The sequence below is a fragment of the Protopterus annectens genome, chromosome 2.part2, assembly GCF_019279795.1.
Source record: "Protopterus annectens isolate FY-2018-M chromosome 2.part2, PAN1.0, whole genome shotgun sequence".
Lineage (NCBI taxonomy): Eukaryota > Metazoa > Chordata > Ceratodontiformes > Protopteridae > Protopterus > Protopterus annectens.
In genome coordinates this window covers 923,793,693-923,815,007 of record NC_056730.1, presented here as the reverse complement: position 1 = coordinate 923,815,007, position 21,315 = coordinate 923,793,693, and the positions used below count along the sequence as shown (strand labels likewise).

The 21,315-nt window shown below is 37.4% G+C and overlaps 1 protein-coding gene across 1 annotated transcript in view; it reads right to left on the bottom strand.

Annotated features, from left to right (window-relative positions):
- RASGRF2 (Ras protein specific guanine nucleotide releasing factor 2) overlaps positions 1–21,315 on the bottom strand; it is a 1,933,635-nt gene that overhangs the window by 1,469,787 nt on the left and 442,533 nt on the right. The window contains exon 3 of the mRNA XM_044064238.1: positions 14,715–14,862. Coding sequence (XP_043920173.1) covers positions 14,715–14,862 — 148 coding nt within the window. The remainder of the gene's footprint in view (positions 1–14,714; positions 14,863–21,315) is intronic.

Below are 21,315 nucleotides of genomic sequence, written 5' to 3'. Positions count from 1 at the left end.
GGAGTATCTGGTTTGCAACTCTGGGGGCAGTGCTTGCCACTGCAAACTAGTTGCCCTGTGTGCAACTAGATATTGGTAAAATTTCAAGGGTGCTTTTATAGGAAAAGTGTCAACTCAGGGTGTCTGTGTCTCTACAAGTCACTGCCAAACACTTGAGGGGAAACTAATAAGTAGACCCTGATGATTTATGGATGAAGCAGTTAGGAAGATGTTCTGAAGTTGAGATAGACAACAGCTAATCAAGCAGTAGTTACTGAAAAGAATGAATTAGCTTTGTCAAGAATGATGAAAAGAGGGGATTTACCTCACTTGCTACTGCCTCGATACTACTAGTGCTGATCTCATCACAGCTTCATGCTGCTGTGATGCAGTGCCTCTTTGCTTCTACTCCTCACCAGAAGCAAAACAGTGGTACCATTCCCAAGATGAGAAGCAGGCCACAGGTTCAGTGGTGAGCAACAGTCTTGATCCAGATGATGCAGGGGTCTGTAGGCTTGTTGTAGCCTTTTCCTGGTAGATGCCTTGAACAGCAACCAGGTAAATTAGGAAAGTCTCATGTACACACTCACTGCCCAGTCAGAGACAGTCAGGAATCAATGCCCTCTGCTCCTTCTCTTACCAGGAGCAAAATATAAGCATAAATTCCAAGCTAGCACCTATGAAGCAGTTATCAGGCTTTCCGGTGATCAGCAGTCTCCAGGAAATAATGTCCCTATGCTCCTTCTCTCATAGGAGCAAAACAGGAGCACTAATCCCAAGATGACTACTGAGAGACAGAATGTGGGCTGTCCAATAATTGGTGGTCTTGGACTAGATGTTGCAGATTTTAAAGTTAAGATGGAAAAAGGGGTTAACATTCTAAGAGTTGCAGTGTCCACTAAGATGTTAGATATGAAAGAGGAGGTAACCATGGGTGCCGGAACCATAGAGCGAGGGGGGAGGGGCACCCCCCCACTTTTGCAGCACATGCGACGTCTCAACCGTCCCATCATGTGCGCAATTGCGTCAGCATGCCACGTGCCTGTTTGAATATGTCACAGGAGGATTTACTTATTGTTATGCACTATGCATTTGGGCAGGCGGATTTCTTTATTCTTTACGGACTGCCATTCGGGCAGAAGGATTTACTTTCTTCCAACTACAGAGCCACGGATGTCTTTATTCAACTGCAGAGCCGAGCCACGGATTTGGAAGGTACTGTCTACTGCAGCAGAGAGTGTGTGTGTGTGTCTGTGTGTGTGTGTGTGTGTGTGTGTGTGTGTGTGTGTGTGTGTGTGTGTGTGTGTGTGTGTGTGTACTTGTGTTTTTAAGAGATACAGAAAGAAACAGAGAGAGCCAGAATGAGCAAGTGAGTGAGCAACTGAGATAAATATAAGAGGTAGGAGACAGAAAGTGATCTACAAGTTTAATTGCAGCTGCAATACTCCCTATATACTAGAAATAATGTAATTTTTTTATCAAAAACACCAGGTTTTACTGGGAGTGTTCAACTTTCCTAATGCTGAAGATTAACTTTTTTCTTGGATTATATTTTTGAAGATGCATTGCGTACTTTGGTTTTAAACGGCAGGCTGACTGAAAGTATAAATTTTCCGACTTAAATTAAAAGTTTCATAGTCTGATCATTTTTTTAACCACTTTAGTCATAGAGTGTTGAATCATACATGTTTTATTCAAAATTTCCATAACAGACACAACTGCCATCCTGCATTGGTCAAACGTTAGATATGCTGATCTTCAGTTAAATGTTCTTATACCATCTGAAAAATCATTTAATACCATAAAAGATTTAAAATAATGCACATCTCACTGTGTTAATCCTTAGTGTGCTGAGACAGCACAGCCAACTACCTTCTATCATAGATTTAAATGCTGGTTTACTTATACACTGTTAAAATAGCTGTGTCTGGTTAATGAAGAGTTTGCTCATGGTGGTAAGATTTAGTTGAAACCAGTGATGAAAGTCAGCCATTATTTAATTTGCACTGCCAGAAAAAAATGTATTATATTGTAGTTATAAAATACGTTAGGTGTTTTGTGCTAAGAGGTTGAGAGCTATGATGATAGTGGTATGTTGCTCTGACTGTAGTGCACAGGGTTCTGGGTTCAAGACTTGGCAGTAAAATGTACAGTGGTAACACAACATTTAATGCAAGCAATTTTCCAAAATTATACAAGCAATGTTTAAAATGTGTCCCTGGTGTTTGGCCTTTTGCCCCCCCCCCCAATTGAAAATAAGTGCAAGAAGCTGTGCAACATGCCTATGGCTTACGCTACTGTGATTCTGTATATATATCTACATAAAGTATATATTGCGTGTAGAAGTAGACTGTTATCATGGAAATGTTCTGAATAGAGCAGTCGTTATTGGTGCATGCATTTTGCTTCATTGCCTACTGGAAAAATGTTCAAACAATAAATTTAAAATGCGCTCTAACTTAAGTCTAACAAGTGTGCTGTATTATACAAGGAATATAATTTAATAAAGTCAGGAAGATGCATCAAAGAATGCATGTATGTTTCTTGTTTTGTGCACAAGAGGCCTCTGATTTGAAAACAGCTAAAAAGTAATCTTTATCCACCACTGGCCAGATGCATTTTCCTTGGATGTGGTGTGGGTCTTAATGCTGTTTAAATGAATGTGAGTTTCAAGGTCCGAGAAGTTTTAATGCCATGTCTATTTTCATTGTGAGACAGTATTGCTTTGTTTAGCAGATATCTGTTAGTGTTTATGCATTGTGCTATAAAATGTAAAAAAAATAAAATCCAGAAATGCAACTTGGATTTAAGGATGGGCAATAAAAAATGTACTCCAGGATTGCCCTTCATGCCACTAATGGATAGAGGCAGTTCCTAAATGCTGCATCCCTTATATGGGTCCCCTCAAATTATCTATGGAATGATCACATTTATTCTCACTAGGGCTAATATACAATTATCAGCCATTTGATAGGTAAGACCAACCAGAAAATGTTAATTCAAGAATCAAGCACCAAAAGGGAACTGGCTAAGCTTAAAAAGTCTTCCAAGTGAACCTATGTTGTGGTAGTAAATAGTTATAAAAAATTGCCCTTTTTAGATCACCAAGTGCCCCTCTCACCCTCCACCCCCCCCCCCCATTCTTCAACAGCTTCCAGTGCCTTTGGAGGTAACCTAGGCTTTAGGAATCCAGCAGGTCAGTTACTAATTTTAAAACAGCAAGATAGACTGGATGGGGTGAGCACTTAGTATCCTGGCACTAGGGAATATAGTGAAATGGCCAGTAAATTTAAATAGCTGAAGGGGAGTGACTTCACAAAATGATAACATTCTACTTACTGACAATAGCTTATGAAAGAGGAAAGGGGAGGAAATATGTGGTCAAATTAACATTAGGGATGGGCAATTAGCGAGAGAGGGATGGGCAACTAGCGAGGGATAGTCAAGTTAAAAAAAACACAACACTGCCAGGGTGAGAGAGTGTTGGAAAATTTAATTTCTGTATTACTCACAACAGGCACAGCTGTAATCTCTTTCCTAGTTTAAATATGCAAATGAAAGCAGAATGCAAATAAAACACAGTATAAAGAAAATACACCACACTATACAAAATTGAAGAAGAGAATAAACCAATACAAATTACATGAAAGCAAAAACAAACTAACCCTTCCCTGACTGCAATCTACGGCAGGGTCCGAGTGAGCTTTTCTGTTTTTTTTTTTTGTTTTAATGGATATTTGGGGCCATAAGGCTGATAATCTGTGGAACAATTTTATTTAGAGGCACAATAGCTATTTTCAGTCAGATTACTCTAAACTCTGTGGCTTCATTTCATAGGTTCATAGGTGTGTACTAGGCTAATGGCACTGGAGCCTTTACAAGCCTAGCCCATAGAAGTGCCCTGACATTGTGCCATCCGATGTTAGTTCCCAGTGCATCTATCAAGCAGAGCCACTGAAGTGATCCCCGGGGTGAACTTTCTATTACCCATCCACTCATCAAGATTTCTTTTGAAGAGGAACAGCGAAGTCCTTTGCTTGACATGTATGGGAAGTCTATTCCAGAGCATGGGCAGTCTCTGGGTGAGGAACCTGTCCCTCCAGCATGCTCTGTTGATTGTGGTAATGAGGCTGAGGTCTCTGGAGTGTGTGGTGTGGAGGGTTTGGGATTTCTTTAGATGTAGCATTTCTAACAGAGCTTTGACAGACATGGCTTTGTAAGTCAAGCAAAGATCGCCTCTAAGTAGGCGATATGAGACAGAGAATAACTGGAGTCTTTTGAGTCTGTCCATGTAGGACATGTGTTTCATGCATAGGATCCTCTTTGTGAGGTACTTCTGTGGCCTCTCCAATTGTTGCAGGTATCTAGTGAGGTACATGCCAAATAGGGAATTATACCCAATGATTGGTCTAATGAGGGAAGAGTAGAGATCTTTCTTCCTGGATGCAAAACTCTTGGTAATGAGATGTGCCACATAGAAGGACTTTCTGACCACAGTGGCAATGTGGTGGTCGAAGCAGAGGTTGCTGTCAACCTGCGTCCCCAGATCTCTTACAATGCCTTCAATGTTCAGTGGACTCCCATCAATGTGATAATTAATGGGAACTAAGTTTCACCAAAGGGGATGACGACTTTTTGGCATTAAGCTTAAGGCCATGGTTTCGACACAAGTCATTGGTCTCAGTGAGGCCTTTCTGTATGATGTCTGCATCACTTGGGGCTGTTTGTAGTTTTCTTATCTGAATCACATTTTTGGTTACTTGATATGAAAATTGTCCTGATTCTTACACCATGTTGTAATCCACACCCTTAGCTATCCAGTCCTATATTTCTGTGTTGTTAAAATGGCTCTTGACACCAGAATCTGAAGTAAAATGGGGCACAGAAGAAGGTAAAGGCATTGTAGGGAGATGAGGAATGGTGAATAAGTAAAGTTCAAGAAGTGGTATGGAATAAAAATGGAGTAAAAGAGACCAAGAGCAGGTGAAAGAAATTCAGAAGGGTAAGCCAGCTTTCAAAGCTCTAGATGAGGTGACATTAAAATATGCTTTTCAAAATAGGAATGGTGCAATTTTTTGACATTGACAAAAACATGAGCAAGGGAGCAGGCAAGGGTAGGGGACCAGAGAAACTAAGACGCATAAGATGGTCAGAACGATGTCTTGGGAAAGTGAGAGAAGATGAATTAAAAAAGGTGTAGACTATTCCCTCTATTACAGGTAAGAAAGAAAGAAAGAAAGAAGCATCACAAAAGTCTTACAAAGAAGATGTAAAAGACATGAAAGATTGGGGCATCAAATAGTCATGGAGAAAAAGAAATTAGTGGAAAACCGGAGCAGGATACAAGTAGAGTGAGATGCATACATAAGAATCCTACACAAATGGTGTCTTACACAAAAGTACTGAAAAACAGAGATAAAGAATAGTAGATGTTGGAGATGCAGATAGGAGGAGACAGGAATGATGCTGTTTGACATTTATTTTTGCAGAGGTCCAAGCAAATATATCTGAAGTGTGGGTTGTCTAAGTTTGCTGATAACTGCAAGTGAAGCACTGTTATACATTCTTTCAGTTATAGTAAACTGCTTCCAAAGGGACTAGGATATGTACATACCCAGTGTACTAAACACAGACTCAAGCTAAATGCAAAAAATTGCATCATAGCAGCATTCAGCAAAGAAGCTGTTCCCATGTCATATACGTGGCATGCCTCATTAAACAGATGCAGTTATAAGACACCTGGGTACTTATGTGCTCAATTTTCTCTCATTTGATTATCATGTTTCCACCACAGTCATGAAATCCTTCTGTCTGACAGTTAATTTCCAAGGAAAGGAAATATCTTCAAGATTCAAAGAGGTCTTCACTTATCAGACCCATCACTGAATACAATACCCATTTTAGAATGTACAAATCCAAGCAAATTACTCAGCTGGAAAGGCTCCAATTATTTTAACCAAGAAAAAAAATAAAGGCCTTAAATCCTTCAACTATCCCAATGGATTAGCATACCTCTCCTTATATTCACTGGTCTACTGTGTGGTCTGAGGTGACCTATGTCTCGCTTTTTAAGCCATGAAAGACCCAATCCTATTTGGCATCTTATTTCTTTGTAAATTCAGTGGCTCTACAAACACCTGTACTAGGCCCCTAAACGTACATCAACAAATAAACAAGACTCACCATAGAATAGTTTCTTAACTCAACATATTTTAGCATATGAAATAAGTTACCATTAGATGTCAAGCAAAACACTATTGTGTCTGTTTTGATGACTGGATAGAGAGACACATTCATGATAGGTATCATATACGGCCCTGCTTGATTTGGGAAGAGGCACTATTGAGTACTCATACAAGGTGGGAAGACCTTCGGTATGTCTACTTGCTTAGTGTTTTCCCTATGTTTCCTGTTTCTTATACATATGTTTCTGGAATATGAATGGGCTCAAGATATTAGCAGAGAAGAACAGGAAACATGGGGCGATATTTTTAAGAAACAGGCCAGTAGCATGTAGAAATCTAGTATATGGAGAAAGAACACATAAAGGTTGATTTAGGATGAGATAGAAAAAACTAGAAATTGTTCTTCAAAGTCCTAACTTTTAAACAAAAGGCAGAGATGAAAGAAGCAATATAAGAAAAATAAATAATTTCAGCATAAGAAGCAGCATCAATACATGAGGCAAATAAAGCAGTGACAGTCATAACAATCCTGTAAAAGAGAAAGCCACCTTACTACTAGTTCCATTTGATAAGATTACTAGTAATAATCCACCCCCATCTTACATTTCAACCATAGGAGTTCTTTTTTTTCGATTTACAGAGATCAGATGTCTTATAAATGCAGAAAAATTGATAAGAGAAGTGTTATCCACAGGTTACATCACAGAATTCTGTACCCCTTCCCAGTTCCAGGGTTAGCATCAGATATCCCACTAGCTTCTACCTGCTGTTCCGTTGTTTCAACCACTTCTATTACCTTGAGCTACTCAACCAGCATCTACTTCAAGACTGGGAGGTATTTAAGGTTATTCCTGCTACTAAAGTAAGGAGTACAGTGCAGATGTATCTAGACCTAACAAAAGAGCAAACGTTTCATAAAGACAAACGCATTAAAGGTGCTGACCCACAGCACTGCTCTTCTTCTCTTTAACCAGTTTCTACAGGCTATACTTCTGACCCTATACAATGTTCACTAATATTTTTAGGCCATGATATTCTCACTGAATTAGCAAAAAGTGGTACTTATTCCATTCTCCACCAAAAAAGACTCATGGAAGTCATTCTAAACATCCATCCTGAATCCACTGCTGCAATTTTAATTTCCCTTACCCAGATGAGGTGCAGGTGATAATTAAATTATTTTCTCATATTTTCAGTACAGAAACAACTGATAGCAAGTGCCTTCCTAAAAAGCCCTTGAGTACATAACCTATTTGTTGTCATGGTACCCATTGCCAGACTTCACATGAGAAGATATAAGTACTCTTTGGCCCCTCTTTGGAGTCAGACTACTTACTACCTAGAGTGTACACTTGCACTGATTAAAGTACTAGTGGCAGTCAAACTGCCATTCAACAAGGGCTGCATTTTATATCTCCATTTGCCGAACGGGACCATAAGGGACACTTCAGACTATGCAAAGTCAGTGGTTCACTTCTCAAAGGAAGCAAAAATAAAAAAAAAAAACTCAAAGAGACATCTACCTATCTCTAATATCTTTTGAAGCAGCTAACTAAGAACTTTTCAGATTGCTTAGGATAATACAGTGCTAATACAGGATATCAACAAACTGGGAAGAACCCACAATTACCCTCTTTGCAGACTTGTTGCTTGCTTGAGTACACTTTATTCAAGTGAATCTTGTCCTCCATGTGATTTATATTTCAAGCCATAACAACACTTCTGCAGGAGATCGGAACAGACAAGTTTCAGAGTCTCACTAGAGATGAAGGCTATACTATGCAAAAAAGAAATGCTGTGTCATACAACACTAGACCTTTCTGCCCCCCGTCTGCACTACGTTTCCTTCAGATTCAGGCTTCCTCAAGCACAACCAATGAGAAGCAGTGCATTTTCAGTTGGTTTTAATACAAATGCAATGTATGATTTCCCACCAACTACTGCTACTCCATGAACAAAGGGTTTTGAAAATGCAACTCTTCCCACTGCTGCTCAATATCATCACTAGCAGCTGGAAAACTAGGGTCCTTAAAGATCCTTTAAAACTGTATTCATGGTTCAGAAGCTGTTAAGTAACTCATCATTACTAGTGTAGCAAGGGGGGACAAAGGGAGCAGCTCCCTTGGGGCAAAGTGTTAAGGGGTGCTATTCTTTAGTCTTTTTCTGTACTGAAATTGAAATGAACACTTCACTTCCTGGCATGCTATAGATTAAACAAAGCAGCAGAAGTTCTTTTATTTTTTGTTCTTATATTGAAAAGCTGAGGAGTCATGTATCTGTACATACTGGATTTGTATAGTTTTTCCTGCTCTTTACTTGAAGTGCTGAGAGATGGGGTGCTACTTGAGAGACAGATCGGCACTCTGCACTAGATGAACCGGCTATGGCTCTGCTTATTAATGCCTAGCAGCTTTGTAATGACGTACCTCTAGAAACCCCACAGCACCACAACCACCCTCATCCCCTTCCTGAAATTCTCAATAACGCACACGACTCCAGCAATATTGTATCTACCCTACTTCTTGACTTATCCAAGGCCTTTGATACTGTCTTGCATAATCTTCTCTTGTCCAAACTCTCTCACCTCAACCTATCCATCTGTTCTGTCAGTTGGTTTGCCAGTTACCTCTGTGATAGCAACAGGTTATAAAATGAAAAAACTGCACATCCAACTTCCTTAATACTCCAACAGGTGTACCACAGGGTTCCATATTAGGTCCTTTACTCTTAAACATATTCATAAATTATTTTTATCAGTTTATCCTAAAAGTTAAACTTGTCCAATACGCAGATGACCCCACAATCATCTGCTCTGCTAAATCCCTCCCCATACTATTGAAATTAACACAAGAAGCATTTTCTTCTACCAAGCAGTGGATGTTAGATAATCACCTAGCACTTGATGCGTATAAATCAAAAATCATGTAATTTAGCCCATCAAAAAGTACCATACTATGGGGGGCACAGCCTAGATGGCCAACTGAGAGCAGTGAATTTTGAGAGCTCCATAAACTAGTATAATAATATAGGAAAATGTTTATTATTTTCAGGTTTAAAACATCAGGAATCTATAGATAAACTACTAAACTACATAAATATCAAATTTGGTGGAGATATACAAAAAATTTCCTGTCAAGTAACTTGGAGATATATTGAGTCACTGAATATGAACAACTCAAGGAATTCTCTTCCAGAAGCTGTTTTGAAAAAAGAACTGCCATTGATGACATCTACCTTACAGGAACTATATTTGAAGATGGATGGCTTTAAACATGACTTAGAAAACCTCAAATTAAATTCTCAAAAACAGACTGATACTCTTAAGGAACTATTACAGCAACACCATACAAAAATAACAACTATAGAGACTTCTCTAAATGACATTGAAGAGAAACTCAAAGAGGAAGAATTCTAAAAAGAATTTCTGCTTAAACAGAATACATGGCTGCTTAACAAAATAGATGACTTAGAAAACAGAGAAAGAAGAAACAACATAAGGATCTTTGGTCTGCCTAAATACAATAAAGGAGAAAACATTATTTCATTCTTAACCTGGATTCCTAAATTTTTAGACTTGAAAGAGGGACTTTCATTTGGAATTGAAAGGTCATATTGAGCGCTGAGGAAACCTGCTTCTTACTCAACAAATACTCCACCTAGATCCATAGTTATAAACTTTCTTTCATTTCTGGACAAGGAACTAATATTAAAATCTGCTTGGAGAAAAATCACCCTTAAAATACAATCAAAGCCTGAAAAGGTTTGACAATGATTATTCTTCCAGAATACTAGAACAAAGTAAAAAAGTCTGGCCAATAATAAAACTGTTGAAACAAAACAACATTAAAGTACAGCTGGCCTTTCCAGGCAACATAAAAATACTTTTTGCCAATGAGATGAGAACCTTTAATGACTTAGAAGAAGCTACTATGGTCATCAAAAACAACAACATAGTGTCTATCCCAGAATAAATGGAAGGGATGGCCCCTACTCTTAAAAGAATAAAAGAAACAAATCCTTGGACTGATGCTAGAAAGAAGAAACAAAAAACTGATTCCAAGATAGCTGTCCAAAAAAATAACTCTTGCAACTACATCTCTGAAAGTATCAACTGATATGGTACATCACTTGTCGTCTGTTTTTATTTTAAAAAAGAGGGTTTCTTAAACAACTGAGAAACAGTAATGATTTATTCAGAATGTTCAAAGAGCCCAATAATTCTTCACAAACAAAGGTAGGTCAAGATGGGTTACTATTTACATTATATAAAACCAAACAAAGCAGCATATAATACAAACATAGAAGTTTCTATCCCCATACTTGAACTCAGTGAGTACTTATCTTGTTCATTTTTCATAGATTTTACTTACAATAATTTAAGTAATTCATTAATTAACTAATTCAACAAGGTACCATTCATCAGAGTTCAGACTCAAATGTAACAAATTATATAATAGCAGTAACAGTAGAGTGTTTTGAAAAAAAAATGTTGTCATGGAGACTAATGCCTTCTTCAGTTAAAGTATGATTTAGAAATGTCATGTATATCCTGGTTAAATAATAGTACCAAGCTCTTAGTACAAATATCATCATTATTCTGTCTAAATATAGTTAATATCAATTATGGCAGGTATCACAACTACAAGTGCTGTTTGATCAATCCTGATATGGTGTGCGTGGATACAGCTGTGTCTAGCAGCTAGTACAAATGTCATTATTATTCCATCTAAACATAGTTAATGTCAACTACGGCAGGTATCATAGCTTTGAGTGCTGTTTGATCAATCCTGATATGGTGTGCGTGGATGCAGCTGTGTCTGGCAGCTAGTACAAATGTAATTATTATTCTGTCTAAACATAGTTAATTTCAATTATGGCAGGTATCATAGCCTCGAGGGCTGTTTGATTAAGCCTGACATGGTGTGTATGGATGCAGCTGTGTCTAGCAGCTATTGTATGTTGCTGTTTTCATCTCTGGGAAGCTGTGGGTTGCAGCTTGTGATCGAGGTTTAATGATGCTTGTGTATTAGGAAGAGACATTTGGTGATTTAGCCTGGATCAATGGGAAGCGGGTGGATAAAACTATGATTTGGGATATTTTGGCAAAGAATAGTTTGTTTATACATCTCCTGAGTGAGAGGTGGGAAGGCTGAAAGAATGTGGTATCTATTGTTGTGGCGGCTTGTTGGGAGTTTTTTTTTTTTTATCTGTTTGCTCTCCGTTCTTTTCCTGGCTGCTGCCTTGCTGAAAGGGAGGGAATTTAGGCTTCATGTTGCAGTGAAGTGAAGGTCTGCTTCAGGTGCATCGCGAGTCTCTGGTATGCAGTACACAGACACACTAAGACACACTAAGAGAAACAGATTCTCCCAGGTTGCTATGATAATGGAGACAGAGTGACGATAATGCTTAATGGCTCTGAGGAGCCTCTGAAAAAAAAAAAAATATATATATAACCAGCCAAAACAAGATGTCTACTGAGATTGTCCCCCATCCAAAGCTTCTATGTGTCATTATAGACAAACAGTTAAAATTTGATATTCACTTACAAACTAATGTAAAAAAAACACACCAAAAACTAAGCATGCTTTATCGCCACAACTGCTTTCTTACTCCCTCTGCTAACTTTGTCCTTTCTACCTCCTACCTTATTCTCTCCATCTTGTATGGTGCTCCACTTCTCACTAACTTCAAATCCTCTCTAAAGACTAAGCTATCTTCCTGCTATAATAAAATCTCAAAGTTCTCTACCGGATCCAAATCTTTCACCCACCACTGCAATGCCCTTCACAAATTAAATTGACTAGAACTACCTATCTCTCCTATATCCAACTAACTAATGCACACAAACTCATATGCAAACCCTTTATCTGTCCCTTTGCCTCGATTTTCAAAATGCATCTGCCTGACAGACATCTCAGGTCCAATAATCAGAATCTGCTTGAAGTACACAAATATGCACATACTCCAAGCAAACTTCTTTTATCCTTCTCTCTAGCATGCCTTTGGAATTCCCTGACAACTCTTATTCCTTCCACCCAAAACCAAACCTTTAAGACCTTGCTCCATTCTCACCTCTCATCTCACTGGGAATGTTCCTACTCTCACCCCACATGACTTCCTTTTACTTCACCCCTATTTTCTTATTTCCCTTTCTCTCCCAGCCTAACTTTTACTTTGGTCTCCCTTTGCTTATCCACCATTTCTAGTAACATATTACATACTCCCTACTACTAATATTCGTTTACTCCAGAAATTATCTGTAACTCTCATCTCCTTTATTTCTCTTATATGCTGTGTGAGATTCTTTACCCCTACTGCCTTGTACCTTGCATTACCCTCTCACTTGGAATTATCCCTTGTTGCTCCAATACAGCATGTTACAACATGATTTGTAATTACATTATGCTTTGCTTTTCATTATAGTCTGGAATTTCTTAAACTGTGTAATAATTTGTAAATATATGTTAATTTTCAATCTGTATACTGTTTAAGGAGCTTTTCTCCCTGGGCCTCAATTGAAAATGGGCTCTTCGCGGCTCAATGAGCTATCCTGGTAAACAAACTGTAAATAAATAAATAAATAAACATGTAGACAGCGTTACTTTCCTGAGAATGTTTGAAAAGCAAGTTAAAAACATAAACCAAGCACATATAAATATGTTGCAACAGCAAATGCTTTTTGAAAAACAGTAACAACAATGTTGTTTGCTCTTACACAGGAAAAATGTGAATACATTCAAAGTCTGTACATCGGTGCACTATTATATTATAATGAAAAATATCCAAATTTATATTTTTCTCCAAGCTTTCCAGAACAGCTTTTCATATCTTGGAAATCCATACAATCTAGACACATAGTACCAGCTCCAGTTTTGCTAGCCACACTTGTTTTCATATGATGACAAGAAGTTTGGGGGGTTTTTTCCTCTCTTTTTTTATAGATATTTACAGAAGTATTACAATTATTTCTATATTCATAATTAACAGTTTGAACAAAACTCAAATTTTATTTCACAAGCCTCTCCAAACAAATCATTTTTATTTTGTCAATTATATGGATGTTTTCATTTGTAAGTAGCTTAGGGTTTCTACTTTTGATGTGACACACCTCGAAGCAACATTCCTAACTCCTCCTATCTCTTCCCCTTTCCCTGCCCACTCCAGCCACATCCACTTCCATTTTGTGATATAAATAATCACATCAAGAGAGGTGGAATTTCTTATTTTTCTAGTCATTCATCCAATCATGTCATGTTAGCGATGCTTTTCTTTAAAAAAATGCTGTTGTGAGTTGCAGTTTTAATAAATGCTAGCATTCTGTTTGTTTTGCTTTGTTAAACAGAATACTGGAGCTTGTACAGTGTTCCATACAGGTAGCAAAGCTTAAGTAGCTGTTTCCTGGTCAATTTCAGACTACCTGCCTTTCATAATAGTTCAGATACCTACTAAAGAGGGGTCTATATTAGTATGCAGAAAGTACACAAACGCGAATCCCTAAAGGCTGACACATAAACAGCTAACCGCGAGTACACCGAACATCAAGAAGTGCAAAATTTAAATAATCAAATTGCCATAGTTGTCCACACCATGTTTAGTAAGGTAAAATGTCAGTAAGAGATTCCTTTATCCGGTATAGCTCGCTAAAGTAAATGTGCAATAGATACTGACCTTAGGGTTACTGTGCAGGTTAAGGTAAGTGCATATATAGTAATACATTCAACCTACACGTTAGGGTGAGAAGTAGGGTTAAGTTAAGTGCATATCTGGGATTTAACTGTCAGATAGTATTGTCCCTTGACACCAGGGAAAAACAGTGTTGTGTTAGTCATAGTGGAAAACAGCGCAAGTGCATCACAAATGATACGTACAAAACCTGTTATTTATACGTGCACTACATGAGGATAATATCACTTATTTAAATGTAAATTATGCAAAGATTCAGTATGACTTTTAATTGAAAACCCTTTGAGAATTTGAATGACTAATTCAACTTAACAGTACACTTAAATTCTATTACTCTATGACTAGTATTTAAATTACGTTGGTTTGCACTTAAGTAGTCACGTCAGTCACCTTGTACATTGTTTGGCCAACTAAAACATTTCGAAATATGCTGTTCCGACCTTTGAAGCATTCTATGTGTAGCGCAATCGCTTAGTATGTGTCGATTATGACGTATTCGACAATGTAAGGGTTCGCGCTTCCAATATAGACCCACTAAAGAGATTTGGAGGAATAAAATATACATTACTGGAATCCTACAAAGCAACAAAACAGAAAACTGCATTCACTGTTTTAATCCTTGGTTTAGAGTATGATGCATGACAGATGTAATTACAAGGGCCATAAACTCCATATGTACAATAATAATACTAGAACCCATACAAAGCATTCTTAGATTTGTACCATTCACCTATGAGGTCTACAAAACATGTTTTTTTTTCTAACTCTGTGAAATAAAGAAAACGTGTAATAAAATAAGACATAGACATTAGCTATAGCAATGTTAGTGAAAATACACAAGATTAAGTTACTGGGTTTAAAATGTACCTCAGATTTCAGTCTTTCAATTTCTGTGTCTTGATCCTCAAGCTGATGGCGGAGTTGATTGGCTGCAACTTTCTCAGTTTCCACAATTTGCACCAAATGGATATACTTCTGCATCAGCACCTCTCTCTCAATCAAAATGTCAGAATAGCTGCAAAAATAAATACTACATACATCAATGCTGCGCACAAGTACAGGGGGATAACATCTATCTAGCTATGTATCTCTCTGTCTATCTACATTTTTGACAAAGATGTTGTCATTCCAATATAGAAGGAACTGAGTAAACTGAATGGTTGAAGAAAAGGAAAACTTCACTTTACTGTATTTCTTCCTGACTTAAACAGGAGCATGCCATTTCCAGGTAGTGGTAGCCTTTAGTAACACACTGCTATGTAAATAGAATATGCACTTCAAAGTAAATTCATGATCTGTATTGTCAAATTGTGGCACGTTGCCAGCTATTTCTGTGTATTTCAGACATAAACAGCCAAGTCTTCGGTGGTATTTTCCATGCCAGTGATAATCCTACAGACTTTCCTCATGGCTTACTGATGTCCGTTATCTCCTGCTGTTTAGCTCCAAATATCCATTTAAGTGCTGAACATTGATAAGCTGGAAGATGCACCACTGCTTTTGTGGACTTACAGGAGTAGCACTGCAGATGTCTATGTAACGGCCTAGTGCGCAAAACTAGTAATTACGATGGATTAGTGTAACAACTTTCAGCTTGTGAAACAATGATGTCATTTAGTGCTAGCAGGCATGCATTCCTTAAACCTTTACAGAAAACCATAAGAAGAACTTGCATTACATTTACTACTGTCTAGAACACTATGTACTTGCTTTTTAAAAGACTCTTAGAATTCTGCTGTCTTAAAAACAATCAATAAAACTGTGAATAAGAGAATGTACAACTACGTACATCAAAATATAAAGCAAAGGCACATGAACTATTTTATCTTGTAATATATGTTATGTCCTACAGCAAAGAGTAGAGAGAGTAGCAAGTCAAGTCTAAAGAAAATACAAGGCTTCTGTAACTACACTTCTACACATAACAGACGTCTGCTATGCTGCAAGCCCCAAATACACAAATCAAGACATTTAAATACACTTTTCACATTCACAATATGTGTAGCAGCTTAATTTAATATACAAGAAATCCTACTCTACTGTAATCAGAGGCTTCTTGTGTGTTATTCTCTACTAGTGCAAATATCACGGAAAGCTGTATGATTTCAAAGAAGAACAGAACCTGAAAATCATTTGCAGTTTATATTACTGAGACTCGTCACAGCTGGCAATTAAGATCATTTACATGTACCAACAACAAGGACAGGAACATCTAAAATGTTTTTCCTAAAAATTACTAGCCATATAAAACTGCGCAAATTTGCTAAAAAAGGATTCACTTGAGGCTCATGATTGCATAACATGGAATTCTAATATGGAAATGTCAACATTTGAAGGTAATTATTCACATGCCTGAGTTTTAGGGACTTGAAATTACTATAAAATTATTATGAAAGGGAAAAGCCTCCTGCCTGGGATTATCGGATGCAAAGATACTAAGCAGAACAGCAATCAACAATTTATTTCTGACTGCCTTCACAGTTTCATATTTATAATCCAATGCTTCAGAAATCTGATTCTGAAACCAGCAAAGAGTACACATTAAAGCTTAAAGGTATACACACACAAAGTTAGATAGGTACTTTACATAATCTGACATCTTTTTTTTTTACTGATACACCTTTTTAAAACACAAAAAGTCAATTAAAAACTAACACTAAAGTTAAACACCAGAAGCAAAATGTAATCCTAACAACAGAATACTTGGATAAAAAAATGTGAAATATATGCAATAAAGTCAGTATACAGCAAAGATCTCCCATAAACTCTAAAAGTACTGCATGTATACACACACACACAAAACTATGGCTCAGAACATGTTTTGATTTCCCTGTAACCTCTAAATACTTCAGGGGCACATTTTCTGATCATAACCAACCTGTGTGTTCAAGATATGTATCTAAAGAACTTTCTTCACCACAAAGCAATTTGTCCAAAATTCTTTAGCATAGAAGCTGAACCGTGTGCTGATGTTTGCTAGATATCTAGATAACTTCATGTGCTTCACAGGCTTTCAAAGCGAGTAAAACACTTTATGCTCCCAAACTTTTTTTTTCTTTTTTCTGTAACTGGTAGTATATGGAGCAGATAATGTTCCATGCATTACAAAAAATTATGATTGGGTCACAGATCATAACCTTTTATTCTGTGTTCTTAGCATGGATGCCTAGTCTCATCTCTCAAGCTTCACTTTCCAGGTGAATTTCTTGGCATCCATGTCTCGAACACATAATAAGCTGGCTAAGATTGTGTTTCTGCCAGTTTCAGACAGTGACACACAGGCTGAATGAACTACTGTGTAGTTCTCCATTAATACATATGTTGCAGTTTTGCTACTGTCCTGATCAATTGATTCAGTAATTTAATTAATATATCTCAAATGTTCAGAGATACATTTAAGAAGCTCACTGCAGCCCTCATCCAGAATCCGCCTTAATATGTCTCAGTTGTGAAGGAAGAAGTATGACAGACAGTGAGCGCTACCTCTACGGGAGTGCTAACAGTGAGTGTAGACCGACAGCAATAGTCTAACAGATCGAAGACAGTGTTTTAAACATTTTGCTTCCTTCAAGAAATTGTACCAGCTAGGCTTTCTATAATGTTTTTGGTTGCCTAGGACAACATACAACCTGTTCCGGCCACCTTCACTCTGGAGTGGTCAGGCAGGCCTTCCATACCCATTCCTATCCCCCATCACTGTGCTCCCCTTCCTTATATGTCACTGCTTGTCCATACTTGTAGTTAAGTCCTCCCCATCACCACTTGCCCACTCTCTGTCTGTGGGCATCTCTCCAATGCTGCTCTCCATGCGTCATTATTTCCATTCTCAGTCTCAGTCATAGCCTGCATTATTTGTTTTTCAGATCCCAGTTTCTTCCCTCTGTCCTCCCTACTTCCTTTCTCCCATTAATTGTTCCTTCATAATCAAAAAATGGATCCTTCTTCCCCACCTATCTTCCCTTCACGTTGTACTTCTGTGTCCATCTCTCCTTATTCTTACCCATTTCATCCTTTCCTATCTCCCCATTTTCTCCCCACATATGATGAAATAACTCAGCACTTTGGTGTGGTGCATTTGTATGGGCTGCCTTCAGTATACATACTGCAGCTATGGGGCACTTCATTGTGAGTGTAAATGCACACAGTGTTGGACATGTCATCTCCTTGTTTCTTTACCTGGGGTCACATAACCATCCATAATGAGCCATTATTATAGTTGTGCTTATATTATATAGCCCTGTTCCTGGCATGATTGTGCTATTCCGATCCTCATGCATACCTCATTGCTGTCGAGCCGAGTTATGCTAAACTCTCACTGCTATTTTTCACTGCACACTGACACTATCCTTCTTTCTGAATAACCCCCACCATGTTCTCATGGATAAAGCCAGTAAACATCAGAATCACAGCCTTCCTATAAAGGCAAACTATCTATCTATGTATCTATCTATGTATCTATCTATCTATCTATCTATCTATCTATCTATCTATCTAGCTGTTTATTTATCTATATTTGTTTACAGGGTTATTACACTGATCAATACTGACTAATTTCAGGATCAAAGTGTGTGAGACACAAAATATTTCACAAACAAGAAAAGGCAGAAATGTAGGCAGTAACAGAGTAGCTCGTTACTTACATAGAAAAACTGTTACAACTATCGAAGGTAAAACAATATTTATTTCTCAAAATGTGATGTCTTAGTTATGTTAAATACTATAACAAAAACACTGTTGTAAGAATTACAAATTGATATCCACTCATTTAAAGTGTTTTAATTTGACTTTATTAACTCATGCAATGTATATTAAATGGCTAATTATCCTGTACAAAATATTTTATAAGAAAATTTAAAACCATTAAGAGACAGTTTGGGGCATAATTATGCTTAGAAAATGGGATGAATACATGAATAATTTTTCTGTCAGATGGCTCAAAAGATCTTGTGATCCAGGGTTTCATTCCCTCAACTACACTGTCTGTGTAACTCAGTCGCTCAAACAGACAGCGCTCTCAGATTGAGTGTAAAACAGATCCATGGAAAATCAATGCCTTAGAACACAAAACAGAGGTTAACAAAAACAAGCACACAAATAAATGAAACTGGCTTAATGTTTGTTTCAAGGGATTTGCATGGTTTATATAGGCTGCTCTAGCTTATATTTGGTGTTTTACTTTCTGTTGGGTATCTGTGCATATTTTTCTTTATGAAAGAAAAAAATAATCCCTTCCATTATTACTTAGTTTGGTTTAGTAAGAAATACTTTAGCAAAGAATGACATAACATCACCATTTCTTAACATTTTCACACAAATTTTCAACCCATGTTCTGTATCTCCTAGTCCTATAACTATTCAGTCGTCTTTGGACAATTCTGTCCAAAAATTTTGATTTGCATGTTGACTGAGAATTATATTTTAGACTTAACTATGTAAAACTATTTACATAGTTTACAATGCTAAAGATCTGGTGTAGGAATATTAAGAAATGATGAATGTGTGTGTGCCTAACTTTCTAGTACAAACATGTGAAGTGACATTTTAGACAGACTTGCACAGCATTTGCACAGTTTATGAAGACAGGACTGATGGGACTAATGCTGAAAATTTGACGTGAAAATATTAAGAATAATAAAGTTATGTGTGTTTGTTATAACAATAGCCAAACAAGGCCAACATTTAAGAAAAAGCAACCAAGGAAAGTCATACCCAGACCATGTTAGTTATTTTTTAATGCTATTTTCCTGCTTCCCAGGCACTAAGATGACTTAGAAACACAATTATTTTATAGCTTGATTACTTTCACTGATATTTAAAGTCAATATTGGACTTGTGTTGTGAATGTAGTTACCATTTAAAAATCTTCTCTGCTGCAATCAAACCTCTTAGCTGCTCATATTTTCTTTAATTAGAAATGCTTTATTAGAAAGGCTCATCCATACTCTGCTACACTTTGCTGTGAAGGAAATGTTAGTTTGCTTTTTATTTGTTGTATTTTGTATTAGTTTATTGCCTTTTTATATTTTGAATAGTCTGATTTGTTTTTTTTACCTTGTGTTTCATTTGTATTCTGCTTTTAACTGCATATTAAAACTTCAAAAGAGACCACAGCTCTGTCTCTTCTGAGTCAGGCAGAAATTAGAACTGATCAATTAAGGACTCATACATAAGATAGAAGAGGTCACTTAAGGTTAATCATTTGTAAACTGAGGGGGTGGCGCTAGGAACTAAACCTTCTATTTAAGGGGGTAAAATAAAACATTTCAGAGCTTTATTAGAAAGGCTCACCCAGACTCTGCTACACTTTGCTGTGAAGGAAAGGTTAGTTTGTTTTTTTATTTGTTGTATTTTGTATTAGTTTATTGCCTTTTTATATTTTGAATACTGTAATTTGTTTTCTTTACCTTGTGTTTCACTTGTATTCTCCTTTTAACTGCATATTAAAACTTCAAAAGAGACCACAGCTCTGTCTCTTGTGAGTCAGGCAGAATGTTTTTCCCCACACACCCACGCAGTTACTGTCATGTTCTTAAATACCACTGTCTTTCTAGTTGCCTGCCTCTTGTGTTAATTTGACCATATATCGCATTTCCTCTCTGGTTTCACTGGTTTGTGTGAGTAAGCACAAAATTATCATTTTGTGCAATCACTCCCCTTCAACTATTTCAATTTATTGATCATCCTACCGTATTCCATAGTACCAGAATACAAAAGTGATCACTCCCTTTCAATCTATCTTGCTGTTTTAAAAATAGTGACTCTCCACTAAAACTTAACTTTTTAGACAGGTAAAAAGTATGTTACCTACTTTCACATCTAACTTCTCTAGTGCATACTGCAATGTTCAGGATAAACCATTTTTTTTTCATCTTACCTTTAAGCATCCCTGTAACTAGCACTTGCTCCAATACCTGCTGGAAAGCACTAGGAAGCCTTAAACTGATCCAAGCACTCAACTCTCCTTATTAATAAGGATAAATTAATCATAGGCACTAAACAGCCTATAATTGCAAAGTACCTTGCTAAGGGAAGGGAAAACAGCTCCTGTACATTTCAAAAAAAGCATCAAACCAGGCATGTCCAAGGGTCAGCTTCCGGTGATTTCTCCTGTCCACTTGGTGAATCTGGGCATACTGGGGAAATGCAGCAATTGCCTCATATACACAGACAACCTTCTCCTCCTACCACCCAACACTACAACCTGTGAGAGATGCACTTACATAGCCAAACTGGAAGCAAAGCTCTCTCCACCCAAGATTGTGCTAGACAGTCAAGAGGAGAAGGTTAACACCCGCACTACACCTCAAGCAACACATAGCCCTTCTAAACTCACACCACCAATACCCACTGACAGCGACACTAAATCAACATATGCGGAAGCCCTTAACTGTAACCTTCCCAAGCAACAAGGAACTCTGAAACTGAAATGCATAAAAATACCAATCACAACCAAAGTGTCACATAGCTC